Source organism: Pseudochaenichthys georgianus, chromosome 17, assembly GCF_902827115.2.
Source record: "Pseudochaenichthys georgianus chromosome 17, fPseGeo1.2, whole genome shotgun sequence".
Lineage (NCBI taxonomy): Eukaryota > Metazoa > Chordata > Actinopteri > Perciformes > Channichthyidae > Pseudochaenichthys > Pseudochaenichthys georgianus.
In genome coordinates, this window is record NC_047519.1 from 1,953,022 (window position 1) to 1,966,275 (window position 13,254).

Below are 13,254 nucleotides of genomic sequence, written 5' to 3' on the forward strand. Positions count from 1 at the left end.
GAGACCAAGGAGGCATTTTGTTACAGATGAATGGAGACAAGAGACGTCAAATCACTGGGTGATGGGAATGAACAAACTCCGGGTGTTAGCCAGGAGTCAGACACAATATCAGGAGAGTAGTTTGATGTGCGTTACGGAAACATGGCTGCTTCAGGATATATCTGATATTCCTTTCATGGCTTCCCAACTGTACGGACTGTAATTTACCTCGTGGTCCAGGTCCAGGTGGTCAAACTCTCCATTGGTCCTGAACTGCTGAGTGTGATGGTCCAGTGTGAAGTTCACATTCCTCCGGTAGCGCTCGATGACGACTGAGTGCCAGTGGTCATCGTCTAGCAAGCTCCCACTGGTCACAGAGGTGTGACCCTGGATGGAACCATACTGGTCACTTCCTGGAGAGCAGCAGGTACATCACTCAGAGAAAGATGGTACACGTGTATCATGGCATTATCATGCAGCAGTATCAGCAGTATAATATAGTGCTTACAAGGACAATAGAATAGAAAAGGTTCTCTGTTGTGAGCATGCTTGCTACCTAGGTTGAGGCTGAGCTGCAGTCTGGCCCTGCGCAGCTCCAAGGAGATGTAGTCCCCCTGCTGTCCCTCTCCGTGGAGCAGGACCCCGGCTCCAGCTGTGGTTCTGAACTTAAGAGAGATCACATCCTTCACAATCTTTATCTTCTTACTCCTGAAGCGGTAGGAGATGACACCATGGCCATCGAAGCTGATCACATCGGCCCCTGGAAGAGAATGAGACAATCACAAAACAGGTTCAGACAATTCTCTTTCCTGCACGGTCATCATGTGCCTCCTTGCTGGCTCGTGGGAAAGTGTTTCCCTTTCCCTGCATCTCTTTAGTGCTCATCACAGCTAGTGCTTAGGAGACGTGTTCAAGTGGAGATTAGAAATTCAAATAGATTTGAATGAAGATGACACAACATGAAAATGACACTGTTGTGCGCATGCACATAACAATGTAGATGCTAAACGCGTAATTGTGCATTTGATGTGCGGGGTGGGTGGGGGTAGTGGGAGACTTGGAGAATAGCCGCTAATAAAAGCTTTGCTAATTTTGTGGTGAACATTTAATTTCCTTTACATTCTTCACACTAAAGCTTTTGTTATTTTGATATTTGAAGGCTTTTGTGGTGAAGCAGAACAATCTATCAAAGCTGGTTCATTACCGCTGCTAATCAACACTACTCCTATACGGATAAAAGGGTACACTAAACTTAACTTCGCTCCAAAGAAGGAAAATATGAAGTTACAAAAATACTTTTAAAAAAGGGCTCTGTGTCTGGTCTCCTGCGACACACACCTTCTGTCAGGGTGGGCAACGGTAGGGGAAACACTGTGTAACACTTTGTCAATCCTAGATGACCCACTTCATACTGACTTCAACATGTTCCACATATTTTATACATTATTGGTGACATATGGTTTTAGTCGAAAAGTTTGCAGTCAAAATATTCTGCTGCTTTCCCAAGCCTTTTGACTTTTTTTTCTCTTCTTAATACACATTCATTCACTACTTAACTATTCATAACTCCTTCAGCCTATTTTCAGCTGCAGAAACTATTCAACCCAGAGGTCGCGTTAACCGAATATTTTTTCTAACAATGACGGAAAAATGTGAAAGCAGTCCGTCATTTTTACAGATTAGAACACAACTCGGAACAGCGCCAAAATGTCCACCAGCGGCCCACATTATATTACATCCTTAGTGGCCAGGTAGACTGAGGGCGATCTACTCTACTGTAGTCTGTAACTATTATTTAGTCATTCTGTCCAGTTGGTGGCGAGTGTGTGTATATTAAGTAGCTATTGTCTAGTCTTGTTTTTGACCTCGTTGTTTAACCGGCTTTAGCAATCGCAAAATGTCACGGCAGCTGATCGTCCGAAGCTTTTTTAATAAGCCCAGTAAATGGTGTGGATAAACGAGGTGAACAGAGGGATCGATGCGGTGGAGGATGAAGGACAAGCCAGTAAGACTAAAACTGACAACGTTCAGCCGGCGGCAGAGGGGCAAGCAAGTGGCATGGAGTTCAAGCGGGAGTACCGGGTTCAGTGGGAGCAAGAGTTTAAGTGGCTGAGGAGGGAAGATGGCAAAACGTTTAACTTTTAATACTTTTTAAGACCCCGCGGACACCCTGTCTGTAGCTAAAAGCAGCTACCATTCAGCCAATAACACATTCAGCTTTTTCTGCATTTTCAGCTAAATTCAGCCACAAATGTTCACAGTTTACAGCATTTGCACGCATTTTCTGCAGGAAATGCATTTTCCACATTACAACAAACGTTGTAATGCTTTTCTTTCATTTCAATTTGAGTAAAACATTGAAGATATAACATTGTATTGTTTTCTTTTTACACTGACTCGGATATAATGAAAAGACTACGTCAGTCGAAGCTCAGCTTTGGTAAGGAAGAGACAGGACAGAGAGAGAGAGAGAGAGAGAGAGAGAGAGAGAGAGAGAGAGAGAGAGAAAGTGAAAGTGATGGAAGTCAGGGAGGAACTGCAGGTACAGTCGGACAGAATAATGTAGGCTTAATAACCCCATCTATCTATCTATTTATCTATCTATTTATCTATCTATAACAATAGTCTTAATTTACAATAGGCATAATTGTAAAACAACATATCTATTGCAGTTATGATGTCATAATAACATACAATTGTATAAAACACAATTTGCTTATATCTTTGTTATCTTTTGAGAATCAAACAAAACAGATTTAAATAAACAAAAGAATGCAAACAAACAACAAGTGAAATGAACTAAATGGCTGAATTGCTTTTGATTCACTGGCAGGAGCGACAAGTGAGGAGGAGCAAAAAGTGAACAACGAGGGAGAGATTGAACAAAGAGAAAGAGTAGAGGAGAGAAAGAGTAGTGAACAGGAAGAAGACAGAGGGACTCAAGAAGATGGAAGAGAGGCTGCAGGTTATGGAAAGGAGAGAGACATGGAAAATGAATGTTGACAATGTTTTGTGATCATTGTAGCCTCTTCTGCATGTCCAGATCATTAATAATCATTAATCAACTGATTCTTATGTATTACACTATCAAAAATAATGTATGCTGACATTGTCAGCCCACTGACATGGTTTGAAATCAATATATTATCCAATGTGTGACCCCCCACAGGACTTAAAAAGCACCTAACTAGATCCCCCGAACCCCCCTAACATGTTGGGACCTCGGTATTTCGGAAATCCTGGATACGGCCCTGCTCGTCAGTTAAATGCCATTTTAAGTTTCATTATTATACCATACAGTATTTATTATCATTATAGTATTACTATTTCGGCGATTAGATCAAATATAAATTATATTTGATGCAACTTTAGTTACATTTCCATGACTCTTCCAAAACTTTGGGAAAAATATTGTTTTCCATAACTTTTCCAGGGCCTGGAATTTGCATTTTGAATTTCCATGACTTTTCCAGGTTTTTAATGACCGTAACCCTGATTAGAAAACCCTGAACACGAGGATTCCCTCTGTTGTCACTCACAGTATGAGCAGCCGTAGAGCTCCAGGCGCAGTCCGATGCGTCCCTCCCTGCTCCAGCCCACTGGGATGAAGCGGATGTAGCGAGCCAGAATGGCGTGCTGCAGCTCGTGGCGAACAGACGCTTCACTGTCCATATTCCCCTCAAACGTCTGAAACACAAACATGCAAAACAATTCTGTCAAAAAGGTTGCTACAGTTCTAATTATTGTCATCAGACAGAGCGGTGGCAAGCTCATGGACAGTGAAGTGCTTATAGCAGTGTTTCTCAAACTTTTCCATACCAAAGACGGACCACCTAACTCCCCAAAGACAATAGGCCTGCTTACCACTCCAACAGTATATAACAAATGACAGCCTAATAATGGCAGCTTAACCTTCTCTATATCGCCTCGTTCACAATCAACAATACAAATATAACTACAGATTATATAAGCATTTAGTTCAAATGCGATTTAAAATGCTCAGGTTTTAAACCTCTTATGAAATGTAGACTACATTTATTAGGGAGTTTATGTCCGAGCCAACAGACTCACAGATCGTTGGCTACTGAGAGAAATGCAAAACTATGGTCGCAGGCCCAAGTTTAACTCTCTGAGGTCTCAGCCATTTGTTCACATGTTAGGCTGGCCTGGGCTTTTTTTGTAAACATGCTATTAAAACATGAACCTTGGTGACCATCGGGCTGGCCTGCATGGTCTGCCTACAAAACAAAAATAAAAAACAGTTTATGCAGAGCGGTGCGGTGCACAGCCTCTGATCATCAACAGACTTCATGCAATGCTTCATTGGATGCATTAGATAATAATCTCTATCTAACTCCTAACACATCTAAATCTATTTCCAGCATGGATAAATGTTCACAAAAGACATCCATTGTTTGTTTTATATGCTTCCTGAAATCTAAAAAAAAAACACATCGTTTTTCTAGAACAGATTACAAATCGCTTGAAGATGGTACAAACAAGTGGCAACATCTGTGACAAAGGTGTTGCGCTGGGCTTTATCATGCAATTGAAACTTAAGCTCGCTCCATTGCGGAGATATTCACGCGAGGGTGCGGAAAACTTACATTTATTTATTCATTTCAAATGTGAAATGTTACCAATATACTCAATGACCACTAGGGGGCGCTCACAGACCACCAGTGGTCATTTTGAGAAGCACTGGCTTATAGTAAAGTCATAGCTCAACTTGAGTCAAATTTGGGATTTGATACAAAGGGAGAGACAAAATGTCCATTACTTTGTAATTATAGACATATTATAAAGCCTGACTATTGTAAAATATGTATTGTGTTTAAGACAGTTATGTAATTTGCATTAGCTTAGTGCAAATATGCAGTTTGCTTTGCAATCATTGAATTAGCAGTCGCTACTGTATAGTGTTTTGTCACAAATTGTTTATTTTCATTTTTACGTTGGTTTCCTGCTTTACTCTGAAAGGTGTTCACCCCCTGTCTCATGTCTGTATTTGCTTCCTGTCTCTGTGTTTTCCCTCCTGTCTCATCGTGTTCACCTGTTGTCCCTGTGTCTCACCTCCCCTCTCCAGCTGTGTCTTGTCTTGTTATTACCCTTGTGTATTTAGTCTTTCTTTCCCTTGCGTTCCTTGTCAGTTCGTCATGGTTTGTCCTGTGGTTTGGATGTCTTGTTCTGGATTTCCCTGTTCTAGTTTTGTTTGTTACTTTTCCTTTTGTTCCGCCTCGCCTGCTCCTGCCGTTCTTTGTGTTGAACCAGCTTTTCATAAAAGCTCGCCTTTCATTTACTTTCTCATACCTGCCCCCCTGTTTGTACTGCTTTTGGGTCCACACTCTGGCCAAACCCTGACAGGTTTTATGTACAATTTTTTTTAATTCTATGCATTTCCTACTTGCGTTATAACTATTATTGTAGGAAATATGTGAAGTTACATCTGAAGAGTTTTGAGGTTTATGTATTGAAAGAGTCACTGTCACTGCAGAGACTTAGCTGCACTGAGTTCAGCAGTATGTCAATTACATATTTGGGCAATTTCTGGCCACAAATGTCCTCAATTGGTTAATAGTAAAGTTTAGATGAGATGACATGATTCTTACCCAGATGTTTCCATCCTGTAGATAAGGCCTCCAGTTTTTCTGTGTGTCACTGTAAAGTAGCCGATATTTGCTGGTCCAATCAGAGCTACTGTAGCGACCCTGTGTCGCTACGGAAACCACCTGCTTCCTTGAACCCAGGTCTACCTGTAACCATTGATAACGGTCTGTATCCAGGGGGGACCAGCCTCCAGCACCTAGTGGTGTGGGTAGGGGGGGGGGGGAAACATGGGGAAAAGGAAGAAGAGCACAATTATGGATTTGAGCATTATAAACACATTTATAGGAAGTTTCCTTTCAGTCAAGGCAGAGTTGCTAAGGTACTCAGAATCAGAAACAGGTTTATTACCAGGTAGGTTCACACGTACGAGGAATTTTACTGTTGTCGTGCATACATAAAAGTAAAAAAACACTCATCTAAAAAGAACACAGAAAGCGAACTATATTAAGAACACTTTAATAAAAATATAGTAAGATAGCAATAAAATAAAGCAGTATATTACATTGAAATAGAATGCAATAAATTATAGAATATAAAATATGTGCTGTAAGCAATATCGTCAACATTGTGTGCATTAATGGAATGCATAGTCTATGATGTGGCTGAGGTAAAGTGTCAGTGGGGGGGGGGGGGGGCCTTGTTGATGAGGCCAGGAGGGGACGAAACTGTTCAGGTGGCAAGAGGTTTTGGTCCTGATGGAGTGCAGCCTCAGAGGGGAGGGGGGTGAACAGTTTGTCCCCAGGGTGGGAGGGGTCGGCCACTATCTTCTAGGGCTGGACCCGAATATTCGTTCGTTGGAGTACTATTCGGGTTTCAATTTTGTTATTCGGATATTCGGTTGTTTTTATTCCGTTTTTTTATTCCAATATCAACATAAGAGCTTGTGCCTCTTCGGGGGGTGCCAACACTTAACCATAAACGTTATCGTTTACTTTCTCCGTCTTTATATGTAGATATTACTTTTTCTCCATTAATCTCTGTCACGTTGTTTCCATAGCAACAACAACTTCCTGTCAACTGCGCTAACACCTTCAAAATAGAAAGCCAAGCTAAATTACACTTAAGACATATACAACTGCAACGAAAGTAACAAACACAATGCAATATCCTTTTCAATTTCAAAGAACACAAATTGGGTTATATACATTAACAAATAACTATAAAACAACAATACTGTAGAATAACAAAAAGGAATGCCGTGAATAAACCGAAATACACGTGTCGAAGTGGTACGCTGATGATTACTACCGAATATCCGGAGCCCGAAAAATGGTATTCGGGACAGCCCTACTATCTTCCCTGCCCGCCTCAGGGTCCTGGAGGCGTGCAGGTCCTGGAGGCGTGCAGGTCCTGGAGGCGTGCAGGTCGTGGAGGCGTGCAGGTCCTGGAGGCGTGCAGGTCCTGGAGGCGTGCAGGTCGTGGAGGCGTGCAGGTCGTGGAGGCGTGCAGGTCCTGGAGGCGTGCAGGTCCTGGAGGCGTGCAGGTCCTGGAGGCGTGCAGGTCGTGGAGGCGTGCAGGTCCTGGAGGCGTGCAGGTCCTGGAGGCGTGCAGGTCCTGGAGGCGTGCAGGTCCTGGAGGCGTGCAGGTCCTGGAGGCGTGCAGGTCCTGGAGGCGTGCAGGTCGTGGAGGCGTGCAGGTCCTGGAGGCGTGCAGGTCCTGGAGGCGTGCAGGTCCTGGAGGCGTGCAGGTCGTGGAGGCGTGCAGGTCGTGGAGGCGTGCAGGTCGTGGTGAATCGCGCTGAGCTCCGTGGAGGTGTGATTTCCTTGTTTAGCGATACACAGCCAAACACAGCCAAACTCACCCTGAGCACACACAAAGTCACAGCCGAAGTAAAAACAATAAGTGTGGCTTGATATTGAGTAAGAAAAAGGTTGATAAACGCTGTGAGAACGGGTCTGCATTGAGAATTTCGCCGCGATCCCAACTGTCTGTTATCAGCCTGCAGCCAGGGAGGAGAGATCAGCAGAGCTGCTGCACTGAGTGTGTGAGGAAGTCCGTGGATTGGTCAATTTGGACCAATCAGCGGGGGCTTAACGTAACGGCTGCGCGGACGTAACGTAACGGCTCCACGGATTGGTCCATTTCGTTCCGGGGACGACATGACATCATGATGTACCCGGAAGAATCAAATGGACAGTGACGTATCTCCAACGAGGCGTTTTGGGGAGGTATTTTCTGTGTTAGAGTTTTACTCCCTACAGGGTGTACTTTGAGGGTTTTGACTCTGCAGACCGTTTACATGCAGAACAACCTTCATAACAACAAGGGGACGGGCGATAACCGGAAAAGCATGACATGTCACCTTTAAATGAAAGATACAACGTTACTCCACACTCATGGTTCAGTCCACCTTAAGAAATAAGACCGACCTCGGAAGCAGTTGTGTTTTTAAAAAAAAAAACTTTATTGACACAAGTACACTTTTTTATAAGAATATAACTAAACCACAGAAATGACTCTGGAAAAGCTGCAGATAGAGCCATAAGAAATGAATGCAACTGATTTCATCCGTGCGGTTTGGCTTTATGAAGCAGGCACGCAAACGGTTACGTCATGACGCAAACGATGACGCAACGACGCATTAGCAGTCGGACTCTAGGCGGTGTGAAAAGAGCCAGAGCTAAACCGAAGAACTGGTTCTGAACTTGAAAAGCTCTAGCACGGAGCTTGAACCGGAGTTGTGTTGGTGTGAATGAGGTAACAGAGTGATGGGGGCGGGTGGGGCTGCGTTCTTCCTAAAGTCCACAACCATCTCCACTGTCTTGAGAGCGTTGAGCTCCAGGTGGTTTTCTCCACACCAGGTCACCAGATGGTCCATCTCCCACCTGTAGGCAGACCCCCCCCCACCAGAGTCCGATGAGCGTGGTGTCGTCTGAACTTCAGGAGCTTGACAGACTGGTGACTGGAGGTGCAGCTGTTGGTGTACAGGGAGAAGAGCAAAGGGGAAAGAACACAGCCTTGAGGGGAACCGATGCTGATGGTCCGGGGGTCAGAGATGTGTTTCCCCAGCCTCACGTGCTGCTTCCTGTCAGACAGGAAGTCTGTGATCCATCTGTAGGTGGAGTCGGGCACGTGCAGCTGGGAGAGCTTGTCCTACAGCACTGTAGCCAGGCTGACAGAGAGCCACAGCTCGATTGAGCCTTCTATTCCCTTAGCACTCAGTAGTAATGATTTTATGTGCTTTTTTAACGATAAAATTGTTACTCTTAGAAACAAAATTAATGACCTCTTGCCTTCGACCAGTATAGTGTTATCAACAGCTCCCGGAATCGTAAGTTCTAATATTACACTAGATGGTAAACTAGAATGCTTTTCAGCCATTAACCTTGAACAATTACATTCAATGATTCTCTCTTCTAAACCATCAACGTGCATGTTAGACCCAATTCCAACTAAGCTGTTGAAGGAAGTTTTTCCATTAATTAGCACTTCTTTATTAAATATTATGAATATGTCTTTATTATCAGGCTATGTTCCACAATCATTCAAAGTAGCAGTGATAAAACCGCTTCTTAAAAAGCACAACCTCGATCCAGAGGTTTTAGCCAACTATAGACCTATTTCTAATCTTCCGTTCCTCTCAAATATTCTTGAGAAAGCGGTCGCAAAACAGTTGTGTGATTACTTAAAAAACAATGATTTATTTGAAGATTTTCAGTCTGGCTTTAGAACACATCATAGCACAGAGACATCTCTGGTTAAAGTCACAAATGATATTCTAATAGCCTCAGACAAGGGACTTGTCTCTATTCTTGTTTTGCTCGATCTTAGTGCTGCATTTGATACTATCGACCATGATATCCTATTGCAAAGACTAGAGCACTTAGTTGGCATACAGGGAACTGCTTTAGGCTGGTTTAGGTCCTATCTATCTGAACGCTCTCAGTTTGTACGTGTTAACGATGAATCTTCCACGCAAACCAAAGTTAGCCATGGAGTGCCACAGGGCTCAGTGCTCGGACCTATTTTGTTCACATTATATATGCTTCCGTTAGGCAATATTATAAGGAATCATTCTGTAAACTTTCATTGTTATGCGAATGATACTCAACTATGTTTATCAATCAAGCCTGATGAAATTAATCATCTAAATAAAATTCAAGACTGCCTTAAGGACTTAAAAACGTGGATGACCTTAAACTTTTTGATGTTAAACACGACCAAAACTGAAGTTATTGTACTTGGCCCGAAGAATCTACGAAACAAATTATCTAAAGACATACTAACTATGGATGGCATTAATTTGGCCTCCAGTGAGACTGTAAGGAATCTTGGTGTTATATTTGATCAGGATTTATCCTTTAACGCCCACATAAAATCAATTTCAAGGACCGCCTACTTCCATCTACGTAACATTGCAAAAATCAGGCATATCTTGCCTCAAAACGATGCAGAGAAACTAGTCCATGCATTTGTTACTTCTAGGCTGGATTATTGTAACTCTTTATTATCAGGGAGTACCAAGAAGTCAATCAAGTCGCTTCAGCTGATTCAAAATGCTGCGGCTCGTGTACTAACCAGAGTTAGGAAAAGGGACCACATTACTCCTGTTCTGGCTGCCTTACACTGGCTCCCTATAGAACACAGGATAGAATTTAAAATTCTTCTTCTCGCCTACAAAGCCCTTAATGGGCAGGCGCCATCTTACCTTAAATAACTCATTATACCCTACTGTCCTACTAGGGCATTGCATTCCAAGAATGCAGGGTTGTTGGTTGTTCCTAGAATCTCTAAAAGTACAATGGGAGCCAGAGCCTTTTCTTATCAAGCTCCACATTTGTGGAATCAGCTTCCAGTTTGTGTTCGGGCGGCAGACACCCTATCCGTTTTTAAGAGTGCGCTTAAGACCTTCCTTTTTGATAAAGCTTATAGTTAGGGCTGATTAGATTCAGCCCCTAGTTTTGCTGATATAGGCTTAGTTTGTCGGGGGACATCTTACTTCTTCCTTCTCTCTGTCTATACCCGTGTACACTCATGTTCCGATTAACCCAGCTTCCCCAAATGTCTTTCTTTTTGGTATCTATATACGCTGGGATCCGGAGTCATGGATGATCCTGCGGTCCTGTGTCCTGGATCGCGAGCTCTGGATCTTGAGTCGTGGCTGTGGTCCTGGATCATAGGTCCTGGATGGATATCCTCGTGGATTCATCTTCCTATTATACACACATGCATTTCCAAACATTTGGACTACCTATGTTGCAAATGTATTATCTTTTCAATTTACACACGGCATCTATTGCACGTCTGTCCGTCCTGGGAGAGGGATCCCTCCTCTGTTGCTCTCCCTGAGGTTTCTCCCATTTTTCCCTTTAAACTGGGTTTTCTTTGGAAGTTTTTCCTTGTACGATGTGAGGGTCTAAGGACAGAGGGTGTCGTATTGTCATACTGATATTATGTACACACTGTGAAGACCACTGAGACAAATGTAACATTTGTGATATTGGGCTATATAAATAAACATTGATTGATTGATTGATTGATTGAGCCGGGATGATGGTGTTGAAGGCGGAGCTGAAGTCCACAAACAGGATCCTGGCGTAGGTTCCTGCTGTGTCCAGGTGCTGGAGGAGGAAGTGAAGGGCCATGTTGACAATAGGGCTGCACGATTTTGGGGAAAAATCGAATTGCAATTTTTCTGACAAATATTACGATTGCGATTTGCGATATTTGTTTTTAAGCAACCCAACGGAAGTGTATTGTAAAATGCGGCCATAACTCCGGCTAGGAAGGTCGTATCAACGTACTCCCGTCTCTAGCACCCCCGCAGCCCGAGCTACGAGTGAAAAAACTAAACTTACATGAAACTTCCGTTGGGTTGCTTTAAAGTCAAGCTTCAGTTTAAGGTTCACCCTGTAATAGAAACATGTGATGGAGCATCACTAACCTGACTCAGATGGTTCACCAAACCATCTAAAGCTCCACTGGAAGCCATTTGGAAAGGGCAGGCACTTTCAGAAGCACTTGGCAGGTGATTGGATCAATCTGTCTATCACCTTCTATCATGGGCTACTTCTGATTGATTAACAATGGCTGGTACACGTGGAGCACAGCACTTCTGACTGAGACACAAGAAGAAAAAAAAAAATAATCAGAAAAAAAAAAAAATGTTAAAAAAAATCGCAGGCTTTGCGATTTGATAATCGCATCATTTAAAATCGCGATTTCGATTTAAAATCGATTAATCGTTCAGCCCTAGTTGACAACATCATCTACAGACCTGTTGGCTCTATAGGCGAACTGCAGGGGGTCCAGGAGGGGGTCTGTGATGGATTTGATGTGGGACAGGACAAGGCGCTCAAAGAACTTCATAACCACAGAGGTGTCTGGGTCTGTAGTCGTTTAATCCTCTGATCCTTGTTTTCTTGTGAACCGGTATGATCGTGGTGGTTTTGAAGCATGCTGGGACGTGGCATGTCTCCAGTGAGGTGTTGAAGATGTCTGTAGACACCGGAGACAGCTGATCAGCACAGTGCATCAGGCTGGAGGGGGAGACATTATTTGGGCCAGTAGCTTTTCTGGTACTGAGTTTTTTGAAACGTTTATTTACATGGGCAGTGGTCTGGGAAAGCGGGACACTGTAGGGGAGGGGGGCGTGGAGGTGTGAGACTGGAGCTGTTGGGAGCTGTCACGGGGGATGGTGGGGTCAGGACTAAACTCTTCAAAGCGACAGAAAAACTGATTCAGGTAGTTTGCAAGGCGTCGGTCGTTCATGAAGAGTGAGGTTTTTGGCTTGTAGTTAGTGACCTGCCTGAGTCCAAGCCAGACAGAGCCAGATCTGTTATTGCTCAGGTTAAGCTTGCCCCTTCCAACGTAAGCGTGAAGTATTGGTTCTTTGTTCTTGCCGGGCAGCCGAGTGGGGCCATCTAAGAACCGGAGCTTAATCAGGCTCTAGCCCGGAACCGGCCCTGGAATTGGTTTGGTGGAAAAGGGGCATATGTCACAATATTTAGTGTATGGCCCCCACCGCTGCGGCCCATTCAGTATGTGGGCAGCCCTCTGGAAATACAGATACATTAGAATCTGAGTATATCTGTTAAAATGTATGTATTCAACACCACTCTAGTTAGGTAACTTGCAAGCTAATTTGTGAAGGGTGTTTAAGTTTGAGAAAAAAATATCTATGCTGAACACACATTTAAAGGTGACATGTCATGCTTTTCCGGTTATCACCCGTCCCCTTGTTGTTATGAAGGTTTTTATGCATGTAAACGGTCTGCAGAGTCAAAACCCTCAAAGTACACCCTGTAGGGAGTAAAACTCTAACACAGAAAATACCTCCCCAAAACGCCTCGTTGGAGATACGTCACTGTCCATTTGATTCTTCCGGGTACATCATGATGTCAAGTCGTCCCCGGAACGAAATGGACCAATCCGTGGAGCCGTTACGTTACGTCCGCGCAGCCGTTACGTTAAGCCCCCGCTGATTGGTCCAAATTGACCAATCCACGGACTTCCTCACACACTCAGTGCAGGCAGCTCTGCTGATTTCTCCTCTCTGGCTGCAGGCTGATAACAGACAGTTGAGATTGCGGCGATATCCTCTCTGCAGACCCTCACAGCGTTTATCAACCTTTTTCTTACTCAATATCAAGCCACACTTATTGTTTTTACTTCGGCTGTGACTTTGTGTGTGCTCAGGGTGAGTTTGGCTGTGTTTCGCTGTGTATC

The 13,254-nt window shown here is 43.7% G+C and overlaps 1 protein-coding gene across 2 annotated transcripts in view; it reads right to left on the bottom strand.

The window, feature by feature from the left end:
* The window catches only part of LOC117462477 (contactin-associated protein-like 2), a 58,951-nt gene that overhangs the window by 34,270 nt on the left and 11,427 nt on the right, over positions 1–13,254 (bottom strand). For both annotated transcript variants that reach the window (XM_034104717.2, XM_071206224.1), the window contains exons 3-6: positions 5,589–5,782; positions 3,519–3,666; positions 536–739; positions 208–392 (exon numbers count right to left, since the gene is read on the bottom strand). In XM_034104717.2, the coding sequence (XP_033960608.1) occupies positions 208–392; positions 536–739; positions 3,519–3,666; positions 5,589–5,782 (731 nt within the window). The remainder of the gene's footprint in view (positions 1–207; positions 393–535; positions 740–3,518; positions 3,667–5,588; positions 5,783–13,254) is intronic.